The sequence below is a fragment of the Phocoena sinus genome, chromosome 3 (assembly GCF_008692025.1).
Source record: "Phocoena sinus isolate mPhoSin1 chromosome 3, mPhoSin1.pri, whole genome shotgun sequence".
In the NCBI taxonomy this organism is placed as follows: domain Eukaryota; kingdom Metazoa; phylum Chordata; class Mammalia; order Artiodactyla; family Phocoenidae; genus Phocoena; species Phocoena sinus.
In genome coordinates, this window is record NC_045765.1 from 49,246,857 (window position 1) to 49,267,899 (window position 21,043).

Here is a 21,043-nt window from a genome sequence, read left to right on the forward strand (position 1 = left end):
AAGCAGTTTTTAAAACAAGAAAATAGGAGCCCAAGTGATATATACATCCTTTTCCCATCACCACATAGTCCTTTTGGGTAAAGATCACTTCCTTCTCTTGTTATTCCTCACAAATATCCATCACAATTAGAACTGTCATATCTTTAGGTCATCTTTTTTTTTTTTGCGGTACGCGGGCCTCTCACTGTTGGTGGGCTCTTCCGTTGTGGAGCACAGGCTACGGACGCACAGGCTCAGTGGCCATGGCTCATGGGGCCTAGCCGCTCCGCGGCATGTGGTATCTTCCCAGACCGGGGCACGAACCCATGTCCCCTGCATCAGCATGCAGACTCTCAACCACTGCACCACCAGGGAAGCCCTAGGTCATCTCTTCAAGGTGTTCTTTCCCTTCTCTCTATTGTGCTTAAGGAAAATGTCCTTCCTATTGTTTGCAGGCATCTTGAATATCCTCAAGATAATATTAAAATAATTGCTTTCATAAAATTGTGCTTTTTATCTGGGATACCAAGATCCATCCATGAACAAAGAAATATGGCTGTTAAAGGTTACTTGTAAGTTAACACTTTAATGCCCTTCTCTTTCATTTTCAAGACCACTCTGTCAAAGGAGTGATTCTACTGAATATTTAATAGCCAGTGACTTCGGTACCCAAATTCATAGAGTGGCATTCTCTCATGTACATGAACCCAACATAACACACACACACACATAGCCATCACTCATTCATTCTCACACTCAAGCAAGCATACACATACGTTTTCTTTCTTTCCAGAACAAGCCAGAATTACAGCTCTTTTGGTGATTGTTATAATTTTTGGAATGGTTCATAAATTTTCCAAATTCTTTTAAATTTGCAACACTTTTATCTTTTTTTTTTCAATTGTGAACCATTCCATATTGCATCTTTATTGCAAAAGTCAACATGCTTCTTAGAAATTCAGATTGTAATCGATAAAACAAACATTACATATATGAATTTAAATGTATAAACAGTTAGAAATTCAACAATATCTCCTATTATACTATTACACAAGTTCACAATTTTGTAAAAACTATAATACAGGCATACTATACATCAAGAGGAACCGCTATTCCTTTTCACATGATTTTTTTTTCTTTTTTTTTGAAATAATGATCCATCAGCATGGACTTCTTTTTTTCACCCTAACAAGACGTTTTCCAATTTATCACCTTAGCTACTGACAATGTTTTCTCAATGTTACAGCATGAAGAAATTGAGGGAAATTCTGCATTCCCCGGGGTTACCTCTTAAGCCTGGGCAGCAATCCACTAGTAAACCAAGATGACCGAGCCAGGCTGGTGGTTGTTATTGCTCAACGGCTACTTAGAAAGATGTCATACACATTAAAAAGAACAGAATTTGCCTCAGATGGTATATGTTATTTCTGTAAGTGAAGATGCCAAGAAAACAAGTCATAGTTACTCGCTTTTAAGAGAAATTCTAATGCTTGGGGATCTCAGTCCTAAAGGAAAAAATATATACATTTAACTAGTTTATGCTAACCTTAACTTAAATTTTCTAATATTATATTTAACGCATATTTTGAATATATTTTTGAGAGTCAAACATGTTTTAGAAGTCTTAGAAAAGACGTTTATGAAGTATTTTAGGTGTATCGAAAACTAAGTTTTATATAAAGGGCCTCAAAACTTACTCGAAAAAGTGTCTAGCTATTCTTCACTTTAACATCCTTCTCTTTCACCCCCCTCTCCCCCAAGAACTAAAAAGGTCAAACAAATCCTCAACTCTCTCTGTACTGAGAGTGTAATAAGATGTCAATTTTAGGTTAAAAAATCATATGAAAAGGAATCTCACTCTGCTGAATTGTCAGTCTACTGAAAATTTCCTTACAGCTCCATTAATTTACTGTAATTTTCAGTTTCCAAATACAAAAATACAACAATTCTTATTGAAATCTATACGCTGGTAGTTTTAGTACACAAAAAAACCAAACAAATTATTTACAAAATTATACAGTTTAAGAAAAAACTTTGTACAAAAAATATATAAATCCTTTGTTCCCTCTATCACGTTTAAACTGTCAGGACTCAAAATATTCACCACAATGAATCTTTCAAAATATATACCAACTGAGCCACAGACATCAGGAAAATTTCGTTAGAGATGACGGAGGAGGAAGAAGCAAGATTGCTTACTCTACCCCACTGTAATGTTTTCCTTCTTTTATAAGCTTATTTTAGCTTTGTGTTTTCAGAAATATAACTATAACCTAGAAAGAGGAAGTCCTTATTATTATGAAGGGAAAATTACATGAAAACTTAAAAATGATCCTGGTTTGACACATCATTCCAGGAAAACATGTAGAAGAGGAAAGATAGTCAGAACATGGGATTTAACTTCTTGTAGCCAAGTAAATCTAGAGTCCTGATGGTTTTAAGTTTCTTAGTGAATAGTTTCTATTTTGAGAAACAGTCTTCACCTCAGGAAACAAAATCCTCGACATAGTGATCACCAAGAACCTTCTGAAGCCAACAGGAGGTTTCAAATTTTCACACCACACGTACTATAAAAACATAGCTGTGTATATCCTTGAAAAAGTTAACATCCTATGTACATTAATCATTTTATTTCCCCAGGGGTCAATACAGTGTAGTGTTGCTCCTCTGCCTTTCCATCTAACATTCAGAACACAAGGACATAAATTTACAGATATATTTTACTTAACAGATACTCTATACAGTGTACAGTAAAAATGCACACAGTGAAGGAAACCGTCTACTGAAGGATGCATATGTTCATGGATAGCAACAAGCTACAAAATTATGAAAATATAAGGTCATCTGATCAAAGTCAAGTTATGACTCCCATTTATTACTAGCATACCCATCCCCCTACCCCATCCCACCCCCAACCTATCCCCAGTCACCTCACCATCATGGTTTAAATTTAGGGAAAGAATCTCACACACTTTCAAACCCTTCTGCATAACTATTAACTAAAGTGAAGCTTTAAAAAAAAAAAAAAGCTGGTGACTCTCTCTCCCCACAAATCCTTCCATTATTCTCAACAAAATATCACTTGTTTATCAAGGTGCTGGTTTAAACTTTTTATTGGGGACTGACTTTTGGTGGCCCAAAAGAATCACTTATCTCAATAATGGGTAAGTCAGGCTATTAATAAAAAGGCAGGAGAAAGAAAATGGGGACGAGAAAGGGGCAACAGGTGAAAGCCTTTTATATTCTGAGAATGTTAAAAAAAAGGACCAACTGAACCAGTGCTCAGTAATTTCAAAGCAAACTAAAAATCAGTGGCAGAAGTCCAGGAGAGTTAATATGATGACAGAATGGAAATCCCACAGAGCTAGCTACCATTGCCTTATAGCATTGAAGAACAGTTACGATTTACACTAAAATATTACTTACTGCTGCACATTAAATCCCCCCGGAATTCAGATTGAATACAAATTGGGCTCCTCCTCAATAAAATAATTAAATTTACTTTTCTTCCAAGACAACTCTTGAAAGCAAAAGGGTATTTTAATTACAAATATCTCCTACTATCTGATGACCCATCCATAATAGCTAAGAGATAAAAGATTCCAGGCGATTTTTACATTTAATGAAACTTTATCAGCAGATTATAATCCAAAATAAAATTTCTGAACACCCTGTCATTTACATCATAATCCAACACCAATAGCAACAAAAACAGGTGGTGTGGAAAAATAAGGCTCTAGAGATTATCCAAGTCATTCCTGTGGATCTTCACAACTGTGTAAAAGTCACTAGGCCTTTGGTGCTTTAATATCATGAACAGTTATGAGATGTATTTAAATAGCAAACTTGCTGTCCTTAAACCTACTGTGTTGAAAATAAAAATAAAAAAATTTTTTTTGGCTCATTGACTTCTTTAAATAATTTTAAAAAGTTGTTCTTCTAAACAATATTCCTAAAAATTATACAGCTCGCATCAGATTTCATCTTCGCCATGAACGAGATTCATATTCATCTTCATCCTCATCGTCGTCATCATGCAAAAACAAATCTGACGTTTCTGTTTCCTGAAGAAAAGAGAGGGTAAAATCTGCTCAGCGGCACAAGTTAAGTAAAGTGCTTTTTAGGCCAAAGGACAAACAGACTAGTATACAAAGCCCAGGCTGGATTTACAAGTGATGAAAATTATCTTTGGGGGCAAAAAAACCCCAAAACATTTATATATATATATATATATATATATATATATATATATATATATATATATATATATATATATATATATGTATATATATTCTTCTCCCCTGCTAATTTTGCTAGTTTAATAGATTTCCATTCTAATATCATCAGAAAAACAAATAACATATGAACATTTAGTGGAGGGAGGGGGATATCTATGAAACATGTTTTTGATAAAATTAATTTTATTCTATTATCTTGAAAGTGAGGAAAGTAAATAACCATTTGAACGTCTAAACTTTTCCTCTAATATCCGATTGTGAAGGACGAATATAATACTTTGCCTATGACACTGACATTCCAAATCTTACATAAAAATCTAAAATCTTACACAAAGTATAAGTATCTACAAACATTCCCAAAATACCAAGATTTTTCTTTTCTTTCTTTTTTAAAGAAGGGAAATGTTTCTTCTTTTGTTATGTAAAATTACCCACTTGGTCAGGAAGACTCTTGATCAGGCATAAATGCTATCTTTTAAAACCAAAATTAGGATGAATGAGGAATAACTTGCAATGCTGCCTAAGTGTCCATTTTAATAAACTAATTAGAAATACTGTAGTAAAAAAGAAATATTAATTCTCATGTTTTAAGAAGCTGGTTAGTACTTGTATTATTTAAGTCCTTGGTTTTGCTATTCTTCCCTCTTATGTCCATCTTCTTTACACTCTCTCATTTTAACCAACTATATGTAGAAAGAAAATAAACTCAAATCTATTACTTATGGAACTTGAATAAGTTAAAACTAGAACAATCAGATAAAATTTAATTTGTTCACTTAATCCATGTCTTCATTTACCAAAATAAAAACGTCCAGAGCCCCAATAAAGCCAAAATAAATGCAAATTTTAAAAAAGTACAGTCTCTCCTACACCAGAAAATAACCCCCAAAAGAGCTTTTTTATTTCTGCACCTAATCTGATCCTTTAATAAACTTCTAGACTAGTCTTAATTAATTACATGCATGGAAAAACTCAATATTTATTTTTAAATTTATATTACTTAATGTTAAGAAAAGCATATAACTGGAAAACAATCTAGTTCAACTCTTATTTTCAATCGTTAAATTTACCTCCTCCTTGACTTCCTCTTCCTCAGTCTCAGTGGATACAGAAGGCACCTTGGCCTTGTGCCATGATATTTGTAGCCGACGGTCTTTGAATTTTGACCCTTGGTTTGCAGGCTAAAATAGATTTTAGAAGAACACAAAAGTTTGTACTCACACTTACTAATGATTTCTTCAAATTGTGTGCTATTAAAAGTTTAATGACTTGAGGGAAAAAAAAAATCTGTTAAAATGGATCTACAAATAATCTCCAATGAGAGCTAGAAAAAGTGAAGTTCTTTTTAATTAGAAGACCACATGTCTGGTTTTCCCAGGATAGCCCATGATTAATGTTGATGTCACATAAATTTTAAGATCTGTCTTGGTTTGGATGATAAATTATATAGTCATTCTACATAGAAAAGTCATGATGAGGACAACAAATACTGTCTTAATATGATTATTGGCCTTTGGCTTTGATAATCTACATATTTAGAGTAAAACCTTACAAATATAAGTAATTTAAAAATTATCTATTCATCTCATGACATCTCTTATATCCCCATCTATATCTGTTAAAACTATTCCCACTTCTTTTCCTGAAATGCTATATAACAATGACAAATACTCTGCAGCTCATCTACGCATCCCACAAATGTTAAACACCTATTATCCTATCTCAGGGTAAAACTACGCAGTTTCAAATGTATTTCTTGTTATTACTGTCTAAACATTTTTTTCCTCCCCAGCAAATTTCAGTAAGAGAAACCAAAAGTTTAATTTTAAGGACAAAGCAATAGAGACAAAGGAACAGAGACCCAAAGTTTCATGAAAGTGAAAGCTTAATCATTCCTACAGCTTTCCTATCAACAGATCTGGGTTGTAGAATATCCCCAATTCTTGGTTCAGTCCTAAAATATGTAATAGAAGGGGCTCTTTTAAATTTGGGGTTTCACCCTAGCTTTTCTAGGAAAAATATTGATAAACTTCATGAAGCATTTGCAAAATATTTCCATAGAACACTCAGATCATTGCATGGCAAGAATGTACATTAGGCCAGATGCATACCAGTCAATTACTGTCTCTGCTGATACCACAGCCTGTGATTTAAGGAAAAGCTCCTATTATCCCTTGTAGGTGTAAATGTTTATAACCTGACACCAAACATTTTGACTCATGGGACAAACTAAAATGACGTATCAAAATGGCCCTAACCCAAATATACATTTACCATCTTTTCAAAATCAGGTAGTTACTAAGTGAGTGGACATTAAAAGTTCTCATCACAAGGAAAAAAAAATTTTAACTATGTGTGGTGATGGATTTTAACTAAACTTATTTTAGTAATCACAATGCATATGTATACTGAATCATTATGTTGCACATCTTAAAATAATACAATGTTTTATGTCAATTATATCTCAATAAACCTTGGGGAAAGAAAAAAACAGGTAATTTGTGTAACAGACATCCCTTGCCCTTACTCTATCCTTTAACGTACAGCCCAATTATAGAGATTTCTTCAGTATTTTGTTCGTTTCTATATTATTTAAATTCTTTCCAGCTTTACTGAAGTGTAACTGACAAATAAAACTGTAAGATATTTAAAGTGTGCAATGTGATGATTTGATACACTGTGAAAGGATACCCCATCGAGTTAATTAACACATGCATACCTCCTTTTGGGAGGGGGGCGGGGGAGGGGGGTTATTAGAACATTTAAGTTCTACTCTCCTAGCAAATTTCAATTATATAATACAGTGTTGTCAACTACGGTCACCATGTTACACATTAGGTCCTTAAACTTTGTTATTTGAATTTTTTTTTTTTTTTTTTTTTTTTTTGCGATACGCGGGCCTCTCACTGTCGTGGCCTCTCCCGTTGCGGAGCACAGGCTGCGGATGCGCAGGCTCAGCGGCCATGGCTCACGGGTGCAGCCGCTCTGCGGCATGTGGGATCTTCCCGGACCGGGGCACGAACCCGTGTCCCCTGCATCGGCAGGCAGACTCTCAACCACTGCGCCACCAGGGAAGCCCTGTTATTTGAATTTTTAAGTAAAGTTATATTACTTTTATTAGCAAGAAAAAGCAATATAAAAAATTTTAACCTATATTAACTGGGTTGCTTTCCAAAGAGGGTAGCAGTTCTATCGTCCAAAAGAAATTTTAAGGCGTTAGATGTACTGCATATATATTACTGAAGGAAGAAGGAGAAATTTAATTTGTATGCAGTCAGGAACTAAGAATATAAAACTCCCACTACCTAACTTGTAACAAATAAGATTAATAAATAGAATAGAGATGTATTCTAATAATACCAAGTCAGGAACTCTCACACACCACTGGTGGGAATCTAAACTAATAAAACTGATGCAGTTCACTCAACAAGTCCATGTATATCCAACAGAAATGTACACGTATATATGAAAAGACATTTAAAACAATGTTCACAGCAACACTGTTCATAAAAATGAAATGGAAATAACCCAAATACCTATCAATAGGAGAATGGAAAAATAAATTGTGGTATATATATATATACAACTGAAAGCTATACAGCAATAAAAATAGCAAACTACTGTTACATGTAATAACACGAATGAATCTCACAAACATAATGTTAAGAAAAAAAGTAGACACAACAGAATATATACTATGTGGTTCCATATATATAAATTTTCTTAAATACGCAAAATAATACTATAACATTTAGGAATACACATTAAGGTGATAAAAATACAGTTGATTCTCGTTATTTGCAGTAGTCACATAAAGTTCACCCAAGCACTGAATTAGCAAACACTGAACCATTGTTCCTAGGGGAAATAGAGGGTTAGGTTCCTATGAGCCTCTGGTCAAAACATTTTTGCCAATGATCAATATGTAACCTTGTTTTATGTTTAAGGACATTACTTAATATATACTGTTGATTCATTAACATTGAACTCATGGCCCAAACCACGACAACTCATGCCTGAACAAGGCTTATCTCTAACACACATCTTCACCATAAGGCACATCACTACCTTACTGAACACTTACACAGCACTTCAGAACTATACTTGGAAGCCATTTTAAACAGTGAAATCACCAATGGAAAGCACAAAAAAATGAGAGAAATATGGCACTAAATAGCCTGCAAAAAAGACTTGTTTACAGGATGAGAGCTGAGACGAGAAGGCAGAACATCACCTCATTTGACCTCCGCTGGGAACTTGTGCACTGGTCAACTCAAATTTTTCACAGTTCTGCACATGTCTGAAAATGACCACACAAGCACTTCAGGTATTGATTTTGAGGCTGTAATAAATTTTAGTGGGTAGGTGAATGTGCAATGCAGTATCCACGAATAATGAGAATCAACTGTATAAAGAAAGCAAGGAGGTGATTATAATAAAGTGAGGCTAGACTTTTTCTGAGGAGGAGAGAAGATAGTGACTGGAAGGGGGCAGAAGGAGACTTTTGGGGTGCTGGGAATGTTCTATTTCTTGACCAGAGGGGCAGGTAATATGGTACCTTCTGATAAATCACTTAACTATACATTTCTTATTGGTATAGTTTCAATAAACATTTTAAGTTGAGTATTATCTTCATAATTTCAAGAAAATACCAATTAGCCAAGGTATTTATGTTAAAAAAGCAATGTTTAGAATGCACCTCTGTATTTATAAATGATCCCATTTTGGTAATTTTTTAAAATTAATTAATTAATTTATCTTCGGCTGTGTTGGGTCTTCGTTTCTGTGCGAGGGCTTTCTCTAGTTGCGGCAAGCGGGGGCCACTCTTCATCGCAGTGCATGGGTCTTTCACTGTCGTGGCCTCTCTTGTTGCGGGGCACAGGCTCCAGACGCGCAGCCTCAGTAGTTGTGGCTCACGGGCCCAGGTGCTCTGCGGCATGTGGGATCTTCCCAGACCAGGGCTCGAACCTGTGTCCCCTGCATTGGCAGGCAGATTCTCAACCACTGCGCCACCAGGGAAGCCCCGGTAAAATTTTTTTGATGAGAGACTTAATATATGTATTCTTATATTCGTAATTTTTTTCTATAAATATATCCAAGAATAATAACTACCTTGTAAGAGTAGGCCAAGATTAAGAGGTGAGATTTTTTACTTTTTATTAACCGAATTTTGACCCTTTGCATGTATTGATTTTTTTAATTAAAAATACTTTAAAAAATTTAGGACTTGCCTCATATACCTATCAAAATATCTAATTTTTCTATATACACATATATATTCTCTCACACGCATATCTATACCACAGCTTGAAATAATGAAATAGTGGAGAAAAGTCAGATGTCCATCAATACAGGACTAATTAAATCTAGTACAGTACATCTATACAATAAATCACCATGCATCCATTAAAAACAAAGCAACATCATATGCACAATTAACAATGACTGCCTACGGGGAGTGGAACTATATGACTGGAGGTAGAAGGAAATGTTATTTTTCTTTCCTTTTCTTTCTCTTTTGGCCACACCACGCGGCATGAGGGATCTTAGCTTACCGACCAGGGATCAAACCTGTGCCCCCTGCATTGGAAGCATGGAGTCTTAATCACTGGACCGCCAGAGAAGTCCAGGAAATCTCACTTTTCATTGTACGTACTTTTCTTTTTGACTATGTATATGTGTGTTGCCCCTCAAAATAAATCAAATATTAACATATATGAATATGTGTGAATATGAGCAAATCAATTACATATCATCAATAAAAAATTATATGCAGTAACTTAGAAGCATGTAGAACCTTAGAGGTAGAAGTTACGCAGAGAGAAATTCACCTACACAGACATTTTCCCAGATCAGAAACTGATGCCAAATCTGTGCCAGTCATGATTCATCAATCCCCTGACTGGCAAAGATGAAAAAACAAAACTTAAGTGCTGTTGAGGATATGGGCAAACAGGTGCTCTCACCCAATGTCACTACAAGTTTAAATTAGCACAACATTCCTGGAGGGTTATCTGGCAAGCTGTACCAAAATTTTAAATACAAATACGCATGCCTTTGATCCAGTCATCTTGCTCCTATGAACTAACCTAGGGCAATGGTTCTCAGTGGGAGACGATAATGTTACTCTAGAGGGCATTTTGGTGGTCACGCTGACTGAAGAGCACTTACTAGTATTTAGTAGGTGAGAGCCAGGGGTGCTAAAGGTCCTGCAATGCACAGGACTGTCCACATAACATTATTTCCCTCAAAAACGCCAAATCCAGTAAGATGTATATAACATTGTCCATTAACAGTGAAAAAACAGGAAACACCCTAACTAGCCATCCTGACTGACACCATGAAGAAAAAGACCTAAGGAAGAAAGCCAACACACTAGGATAGTAGAGGAGAAATATGAAAAGAACCTGCGTAGCTGAGTTTCTTGAATAATCAATCCTAAAACCTCCCTACCTCTAAACTTCTTGAAAAAAAAGAAAATAAATGTCCATATTTTCCAAGTTATTTATCTGTTACTTGCAGCTACTAAATGCATCCTGAGAAGCATTTACTGTTTTCATAATCAGGAAGAAGAAAATAAAAAAAAATCTACTTCCACTCTATTATTACTGAGTACAACTCTAAACCACACTACCATAGCTCAAAATCTTTGTAGTTAAATGATGCATACTATTGAAAAAATGCCAAAGTACAGTCCAAGTATTCCAAACGTTCAGTATAAATAACTTTCCCTGTTGAATTAAGCTGAACCTCTCTTTACCCAGGAGTGAAGGAAAGCACCCTAAGCTCTCATCCTATCTGTGCCCCTAAGCAAGCCTCTATGACTTAAAATTTTCAGCTTTTACCTAAACTTTAATATTAAAATACTTAAAGGAAATTCTTCATGGTCTTTGATACCCTCCTAACTCTGTCAAATGAAAGATATATAAATAAGGATTCTTTTTTAAAAAAAGTTCTTTTGGGACTCACTGATTTTATCTTTAAAACATACAAAATTCTATTTATATATTACATGATATTATTTCCCATTTTTTAATTTATTATTATTACTTTTTTTTTTTTGTGGTACGTGGGTCTCTCACTGTTGTGGCCTCTCCCGTTGCGGACCACAGGCTCCGGACGCACAGGCTCAGTGGCCATGGCTCACGGGCCCAGCCGCTCTGCGGCATGTGGGATCTTCCCGGACTGGGACACAATCCCATGTCCCCTGCATTGGCAGGCGGACTCTCAACCACTGCACCACCAGGGAAGCCCTCCCTTTAAAAAAAAAAAAAATATATTTATTTATTTGTTTGCACCAGGTCTTAGTTGCAGCAGACACGCTCCTTAGTTGAGGCTCGCCAGCTCCTTACTTGCAGCAGGTAGGTTCCTTAGTTGTGGCATGCGAGCTCTTTGTTGCGACATGCATGTGGGATCTAATTCCCTGACCAGGGATCGAACCTGGGCCCCCTGCATTGGGAGTGTGGAGTCCCAACCACTGTGCCACCAGGGAAGTCTCATATTTCCCATTTTTGAACTCAAATATTTAATATATAAAGTAATAAAATAATATATACCAGGGGTCTGCAAACTACAACCTTCAGACCAAACATGGCCCAGCACCTTGTTTTTGGTGGCCTGTGAGCTATAAATTATTTTTACATTTATAAAAAATTATTAAAAGAAGAAAAGGAAAAAGAAGAAGGAAGAGGAAGAGAGAAGGACAGGTTTGGAGAGAGAGGAGGAAAAGGAGAAAATGTGACAGAGACTGTATGAAGTCTGCAAAAGCCTAATGTGTTTACTATCTGGTTCTTTACTAGAAAAAGTCTGACTAGTGATATATACTATTAAAATATTTATATATTATTATACATGTTTTATGTTGTTACAGATAACTTCCATTATATATAAACATTCTCTGGATTTTAAATTTGTGTATATAGTTGACCCCTGAACAACACAGGGATTGGGGTGCTAACTCCATACGGTCAAAAATCTTGGTAATAACTTACTGTCAGCCTTATTATTGAAAAAAATCTGTGTACAAGTGGACCAGCACAGCTCAAACCCATGCTGCTCAAAGGTCAACAATTTTTAAATTTACTCATATTTTTCATGTACGTATCTGGGACGTAAAGCCCAAGATTAACACATATCCTCAAATTTGGTTTTAACATATACAGTATAAAAATGCTGGTGTTTCATCTTAAAAATGAATGTGAAGTTAAAAAGTCTGATTTTAAAAATAAGATATGTTCCTTTGGAAAGCACAGAAAACAGAGAAGAGCCTAGAAGGGAAAAAAATTAAAACTAACTTGAATTCTCCCACCCAGAACTAACAATTTAAAGCAGTTCTACTCCAAGCTTATGTATACTCTCCTATCCCACCTTTCCTTAACCTAAAAGACAATCCTGAGAATTTTCTTATGTCATTATTCTTTAAAAACATGTTTTTAATAGCAGCAAAGTACTGTTGAGCGTTTAGATAGTTCTCATTTTCACTATTATAGAAAGTGCTACACTGAGCACACTTACAGTTTGCAGAATCATTTGCATAATTTCCGTATGATAAATTCTTAAAAGTGGATCAATGCAGGGGTCCTCAAACCCCGGGCCACACAGCAGGAGGTGAGTGGCAGGTGATCAAGTAAAGCTTCATCTGTATTTACAGCTACTCCCCGTTGCTTGCATTGCCACCTGAGCTCTGCCTCCTGTCAGATCAGCAGCGGCATTAGATTCTCATAAGAGCATGAACCCTACTGTGAACTGCGTATGTGAGGGATCTAGGTTGCACGCTCCTTGTGAGAATCTAACGCCTGATGATCTGCAGTGGAGCTGAGGTGGTGATGCTAGCGCTGGGGAGTGGATGCAAATACAGATTATCATTAGCAGAGAGGTTCGACTGCACAGAGACCCTAATAATTCAACTGCTTGCAGACTCACATCAAAACCCTATTGGTGAGTGGCATGTGAAAACAAGCTCAGGGCTCCCACTGATTCTGCATTATGGTGAATTGCATAATTATTTCATTATATATTACAATGTAGTAATAATAGAAATTAAGTGCACAATAAATCTAATGGGCTTGAATCATCCTGAAACCATTCCCCCTTCCCCTCCGGTCCACGGAAAAATTGTCTTCCATGAAACCAGCCCCTGGTGCTAAAAAGGTTGGTGACTGCTGGATTAATGAATACAAGAATAAACTGAAGGACTCTAGAATTAGGTCCTCACACTTCAGAACAGCTTCACTAAACCCCATCCATCACCTTTTCATACAGATATGGTTGATCCATGATCCTTTCACAATCATTAAGGACAGTAAAAGAATACTGAAAATATACATTTTACTTTAGCCTTTGTGGGATTATAAAAGACCTTGAAGAAGAGTTACCCTATAGGTTTGCTAAACCTACTTTCAATAATGTCTTAGGCATATGTATTTCTGTATTTTTTTTAAAGAAAGCATACTATACTGCAAGTATCTGTTACAAGTGTAAGTGTGTTTCTAGCACTCAAGACTGTCTGATAGCACCCTATCAAAACAAAAAACAAACTACAAAACACCATCGAAACCAATGGTAGTGTCTCATTCTTGAAGTTGCCTTACCAGCCTTGGCTTTGTTTGCTCCTTCCCCAAATGCCTGGACATGTCTCTTTCCGCAAACCAAGTGCCGTATTTCAGACTTAACAAATATACGTATATAAAAGTTGGTTATTGGGGCTTCCCTGGTGGCACAGCGGTTGAGAGTCCGCCTGCTGATGCAGGGGACATGGGTTCGTAACCCAGTCCGGGAGGATCCCACATGCCACGGAGCGGCTGGGCCCGTGAGCCATGGCCGCTGGGCCTGCGTGTCTGGAGCCTGTGCTCCGCAATGGGAGAGGCCACAACAGTGAGAAGCCCGCATACCGCAAAAAAAAAAAAAAAAAGTTGGTTATTATTAGATACTCTAGAATGACTCTACTTATGAGAAGGAAAGAGAGCCATTTGAGCATGACTTCTGGATTAAAACTTAAAGATTTATATATAACCCTCAGGGTAGAGCATGCAGCTTCCTACCTAACAAAATTACCTACTTTTTGTAACTAAAACTTTCTACAGAGCCAAATTTATAAAAATTCTGCTTTATATTATTATACATTATTATCTAATGCACCTCACCAGAGCTGGCAGTGGGTCTAAATGCCCATGCCCAAGTTTTGGCAAGGAAATTCGAATATTATATACTCAACTCTGAGAGACAAAAATCGACATTCACCCAGCCTCCAGAAGAACACCCTGCCCATGTACAGTGCTTCTCCGTATATTATCTTCTTTACTCCTCAAAGAAGTCACTTAAACACAATCTCACACTTTACAAAAAAAGAAAATAACAGGCTAGTGAAAAAACTGGCTCAAGAGTAAACAGACTGTAGCCCAGGTGGCTCTCAAATCTGGACATCTTATAACAACCCACCATTCTCTAATAGCCAGGGTGAAACAAGATTAATGAGCATCAAATTAATAAGAAACTATGGAGTGAAATCTTGCTCTTTAAGATTTCTCTCACCATCTTTAACACTCAATAGGGCTGAAAATGTTTTCTCTCAAAAAAGTTGTTTGAGGAATAGGCATCCTGGATGTTAACAGTCAATTGTGTATTTTTACCTTGGTCCTGCCACTTATTAACTGTATGATCTTGGGTGACTTTTTTAAGCTTTAGTTTTCCGATCTGTACACATGGGTTTCTACCTGCACTTTATACAGTTATTTAAGGTTACATGAGATCATGTATGAAAATGCTCTAGCACAAATAACACTCAAAAAATATTTACTGAATGAATTAATGAATGGTTAGAAAGAGAATATACTGTTTATGTGCAAAATAATAAAAACATTCACCTGTGGCAAATATCTATTTGCATATTTGTCTAAAAGCAAGTGGTCATCACTGTACACAGAATATAACTAAACATGACTCTTCTCCTAACGAATTCTTCCTTTGGATTTCGTCTCCATCCCAGACTTACTGACTATAAACATCTGGTAAACCATGTAATAAACCCTAAAGCAAAAATCAAATGTAACTTGTTGCTACAAATGCATTTATGTGAAGTGTTATGGAATATAGCATGAGCTGCTTCTTGACCTTCAAATATATTAATAGGAATTTGCTAATACCCATGATTTTACAACTTATACAATGCTTTTAGAGTTGGCATTTACTACTTTAAAAACTTACTGAAAAATGCTGAAGTAAGTCATCTTTCTCCTCCTCAATGAATCCCCCAACTGTTAGTGCTTTAGGGCGGTGGTCCACCACCATGTGATTTAGTGAACCCCTTCCTCTTCCTCCACGGCCTCGGCCTCTTCCTCGACCCTGAGAGGACATGGTCTTTCCTCGACCCACAGGTAAAATACCTAATCGTGCAGCCTGAATAACAACAAAAAGCAGAATACAACACATTATCAGACTAAATCTAGGAAAACTATTTTTTGAGATGTTAAATGTACTGGGTAACTCCTCTTAAATCTCACCTCAACCTGTAACTGACTGAGTTTTTTCCGTAACTCTGTTGTGTCTTCTCCAGAGGATAGCCTCTTGTGAAGGTCCAGTTCGGTATCTAATAGTTCTTTTTGGGCCTTTGGAAAAATTAAGAGTAAAAATGTATTTTTTAGACAACCTACAAAATCTTGTTCACAATATTACACTTACAGAATGACACACATCTCTTCTGGGTAAACGTGAGAGCATGCAATAAACATGGGTGTTTTAAGGAAAGTAACTGTACAGATATAATACTGAAAACATGTAGAGAGTATAATGTTATCAGTAGTAACAATAAAGAGTATTACTGCTTAATAAGCAAGCAGTATTACAAATGCTTAATTAAGAGCCACCCCGGGGTGGCTGTCTCCAGGTCGGCCACTTGTACACAGGTGTGTGAAGTTCTGAGGCACAGCTCTGTCCATACGGGGCCACTGTGTCCTCGGTAGCACCTAGGGCTGCTACCCGCACCCTCTGAAATCGGCTTTGCGAAAGATTTGTATCTGCGGGGCAGCTTTTGGCTGAAATGCAACAGATGTCGAGCCCTCCTTGTAAAGAAACATTGAGTTTTCCTCTTGTGACACATGGGATGCATCATAAGTCCCTCCCCAAGTCGTAGTTCACACACCCATCTTTCCGACAGCAAGTTTTGTGGTTTTTAAAAACAAAAACAATTCATTCTGATTACTGTCGTGATATGAAGGCATCATTTCCACGAGCTTTGGGGGATTTTTATGTGAAATAAATAAACTATCACTGAGGGAAAAAAAAAAAAAAGATGGCCTAAAAATCAGACCTTGGAAACAGTCATCTGAGATGAGGGAGCTGAGAACATAATAAACCATCATAAGTGAAACATAATAGGGCAAAATAAATTACACAATAAAAGTTCACTAATAGTACAAACATAACAGTTATATAATTGCTTTCAGATCTGAACCCTATAACTATTGCCACTCTTTTGTGTTTTTTTTGGTAAGAAACAAATTATCAGCCTTTAGCTGGTGTGACTATGAGAGATTTTCTTTCCCCCATATTCTCTTAAATTTCTTTCCATAATTAAATGCTCTTTTTATAATTGGGGGAAATTTCAATTAAAATAACATTTTATTATATTTTTAAAAAGCAATCACTTTTTCTTTTTTTAGATCATAAATTAATCTTTTTCAAAAAATTTTTATTGGAGTATAGTTGATTTACAATGTTGTGTAAAAGCAATCTTAATGAAACACTTTACATTCCTTTAATAACAGAGAACCACAATTTCAAATGTAATATGATATTGTACATAAAAATTTGCATTCTATATATATATATCTGACAGATTTATTCCCAGTTCTCAAAGGGCTGCAAATTTATCTAAAATCCCACTACAGAGCTGTAGAATAATGATGGAACCATGGTGTAAAAGCAAGTATTCTTCTACGGTAAGGAAACAAATAGAAATGAACAAAATTAGACTTAAATGGATCTAGAACTTTTGATTATTCTTTTCAATAGAAAGCCACATTTTTACCCATACTAAAGTCAATGATATCTTTTGAATATTAAAAGGGATGGCTGCATTACAACATTATTAAAAAATTAGAAAAAAGCTGCTGAAATAGGAAATGTCTCTTTCCTTGCCATCACTCTAAGCAGTTACATCATCAGCATGGAGAACAAAAAAATTCAGTTAAAAAACATCTTTGTTCAAACCGGGTATTATCACTTCTTTCAGAGGGAGTGTACAGCATCTACAGAAACATTAAAAAAAAAAAAAGATACTTATAATTGTCTCACACTAGACTATTAGCTACCTAAGGATTCCACTGCACTTTTTTTTTTTTTTTTTTTTTTTTTTTTTTTTTTTTTTTTTTTTGTGGTATGTGCGCCTCTCACTGTTGTGGCCTCTCCCGTTGTGGAGCATAGGCTCTGGATGCGCAGGCTCAGCAGCCATGGCTCACGGGCCTAGCTGCTCCGCGGCATGTGGGATCTTCCCAGACTGGGGCACGAACCCGTGTCCCCTGCATCGGCAGGCGGACTCTCAACCACTGCACCACCAGGGAAGCCTCCACTGCACTTTTAAAGTGCCAAGCACACCACAGATGTTCAATAACCCCATGCTGAATGAAAAATGCAAATAGGTACCTCTGTTTTTGTCTTTACTTTAGATGGTGTGGAGACTGCAGAAGATGTTTTTAACTCATCTTTCAATTGTGAGATCTTTTCTCCAAGCTCTTTTAAAGTCTTCATTATATTTGCTCTCTCTTCTGGTTTCATGTTTTTGTTTTTTTCTAGCTTGGATATTAACATCTATAAAATAAACAGCAAAAAGTAAAACTATGCTTAGTAAATTTTAGTTTAAGTAACCTTTAAAACTTTACTGGGGATATCTTTGTAAAATCCATTCCATACATCAATTCCAGAATGCAAATAATGAACATTTATCCTACCTTTTGGCATTCTATTTGTTTTTCTAACATTTCTTGCCTCTTTTTCCTCATATCTTGTTGTAGCTTCATTGCTTCCTGTATGAACAGGTAAAGAAAAAATCAGTAATGAATAACTAAGTTTGCCCATGATATATATGGCTACTACAGTCTCAACTCATTCTTCTGAGTCATCCCTTATCAAAAAATAGCTGAAGCCAGAGATGAAACCTTTAAACCTATTTTCCCCAACACTTCCAATATAAAAGAGTTTACGTTTGTAACTGTACTTTAATATTTAAAATACTGAACAGTAATTAGCTGTATCTATGAGGTTTATTCACTTAAATGACCTGAATATATATGTAAAGAAAAACAAGTTTTCACTTCCCCACATAATAAGAGAAATCCTTACTTTTGAAGTTTGAAGTCTAAAAATAAAGTCTAAAAGTGACATGCAGCTATAGATTAGAAATGATAGCAAAATCTATGGATTTTTGCCTGGAAAATGTTGCCTCCAACCCCTCTGTTAATTAAATCTCCAATTATACTGAGATAATATATATAAATAACTATTTTATTTGAAAAACTCTTTGTGAGTTTAAATCTAAGATGATAATGAAACTCAGAACTGAGTCACATGAATAATAACTACATAATTGTTACACTTCACGTGAAACATTACCTAACTTACGAAGCCAGAAAGGAATTAAAAGAGAAAATAATGAAATAAAAGTGTTTGTTTCTCTCCCTTGTGGGGGTTGGGGGGAGATACAACAGCTCAGTGTCTTTTACTTTTACATAGAAAAAGTTCTTTCTTTGTGCTTGATGTAGCCACTGAAAGGCAACTGCAAAACGTTTTTTCTGTTTGCTCATCTTTTTTTCAAGTGTACAATGCATCAAGCAGCAGCTAAATAAATGTTAAAATGTAGTTTCATAACAACATGAACTGTTCAGAGGTGTTAATATAATCACTTAAGAATTCAACAGATCCCGGACTTCCCTAGTGGCACAGTGGTTGAAAATCTGCCTGCCGATGTAGTGGACACGGGTTCAAGCCCTGGTCCCGGAAGATCCCACATGCTGTGAAGCAACTAAGTTCGTGCGCCACAACTACTGAGCCTGCATTCTAGAGTCTGCGAGCCACAACTACTGATGCCTGCGTGCCACAACTACTGAAGCCTGTGTGCCTAGAGCCCATGCTCCACAATAAGAGAAGCCACCGTGATGAGAAGCCCACACACTGCAACGAAGAGTAGCCCCTGCTCGCCGCAACTAGAGAAAGCCCACACACAGCAACGAAGACCCAATGTAGCCAAAAATAAATAAATAAATAATAAATAAATGTATTAAAAAAAAAAAGAATTCAATAGATTCTTTCCTCTTGAAGGAAAAGAATTGAGGCTGTTACCTGCTTCTTTTTAAGAACTTCTTGGACATCGTGAGACTTTGATCCTGAACAAAGTTTTGAAGGTGTCTTTAAGTTTGAGGAGCTGTAGATCATTTTTGGATGGCCTGGAGCTGAAAATATCTATGAAACACAAATATAATTAAATTAAATCTTAGCAATACCTTAAAATAATTTTTTAAAAAGACTCCATATATTTTTTTTACATTTAAAAACTTCATTTATAAAACAAGTTCTTTACACATAAACTCAATTGTCATTCAAATATAAAAACAAAAACTAATTTTAAGTAATAATGTTGTGTTTCTGAATACAATCACTTATCTTTCTTTTCTTTATATTTTTTTTAATTGTGGGAAAAAGAACAACAACTCCTGACATCTAGGAGCTAGACTGCCACTCACAGCTAGGCCTTAGTGTCCCCTTGTTAACATAAACAATTTTCATAGAACATCAACCTCAGACAAGGTCACTCTTGTGCCCATGGTGGATCAAGGCAAAAACAAGATCACTCCATTATCACGACTGAACACACACACACACACACAAACCATGAATACTATCCAAACCATACAAATGACTAAACATCTCTCTACCCTGGCTAATATGAGTGACTACAGCTACTTTACCAACACAGCTTTAGCATAATTCTAGTCTTCCCTCCTTCTAGGTAAACTACTAGGAAATCTGATCATAGAATTACTCCTGTTTCCTTTAACCCTCCAACAAATCACCTAACACAGCCAATCCTAACAGAAGTCCTTGCTAACACCCTCTAAATGAGATGTTCCATGGTTTCACTGTGTATACTCCCTCACTGAATAAGAGTTGTTCAACTACAGGTGTGTTCCTGGAGGTCTTTGGGAGGGTAATGTCATTAAGCTATTTTCCACAATGCCAAATAAGAATGCATGTTCTAATTGCAAACCCTCCTAAGAATTAAGGTACTTTGCAGTCATAATCTTAATACTATATTTAATCAAATGTTATGAGTTTACAACCAACCATAAGTAGTTAGCTCACAGATCTAACTTTGCAAGTAAAATGGTGACCATCTTTACTGTGCTTGTTTTGGTATTTAGATTCCTTTCTGAACAGAAATTTATTTTTAAATAATTTATAATAAATAAATAAATTTATAATTTATTTTTAAATGAACTTTGGATATATGATATAAGGGACACAGGATATAATACTAAGAAATTCATGGAAAATTCAATCACGCAATATATACAAATACAAAACTTATCTCAATCATACAATACTTAATTGTCCTAAAACTTAACCTACTTTAAATACACAGGAAACTCTCTCAAGTACTGTAGGAACCTGCAGAGATGATGTTCATGCTGTTATTACTATTTATCAAAATAAAAATGGCACTACCTACAAGTTACTGAGCACTTATTATGTGCGAATAAGCACTTCTCTTTTATGCTTTACCAATATGAAATTTTTTAATCCCCATAGCAACTGAGTTTATTGAAAAGGAAACCAAT

At 35.8% G+C, this 21,043-nt stretch overlaps 1 protein-coding gene across 5 annotated transcripts in view; it reads right to left on the bottom strand.

Annotated features, from left to right (window-relative positions):
* Positions 1-343: 343 nt before the first annotated feature.
* Positions 344-21,043, bottom strand: part of RBM27 (RNA binding motif protein 27) — a 70,450-nt gene continuing 49,750 nt past the window's right edge. For 2 of the 5 annotated variants that reach the window (XM_032627358.1, XM_032627359.1), the window contains exons 15-21: positions 19,548-19,667; positions 18,161-18,235; positions 17,856-18,020; positions 15,716-15,820; positions 15,420-15,611; positions 5,288-5,398; positions 344-4,043 (exon numbers count right to left, since the gene is read on the bottom strand). In XM_032627358.1, the coding sequence (XP_032483249.1) occupies positions 3,960-4,043; positions 5,288-5,398; positions 15,420-15,611; positions 15,716-15,820; positions 17,856-18,020; positions 18,161-18,235; positions 19,548-19,667 (852 nt within the window). In that variant the 3' untranslated portion in view covers positions 344-3,959. Of the gene's footprint in view, positions 4,044-5,287; positions 5,399-15,419; positions 15,612-15,715; positions 15,821-16,981; positions 17,462-17,855; positions 18,021-18,160; positions 18,236-19,547; positions 19,668-21,043 lie in introns of those variants that run through there. The other 3 variants (XM_032627362.1, XM_032627361.1, XM_032627363.1) reach the window with 2 other exon arrangements.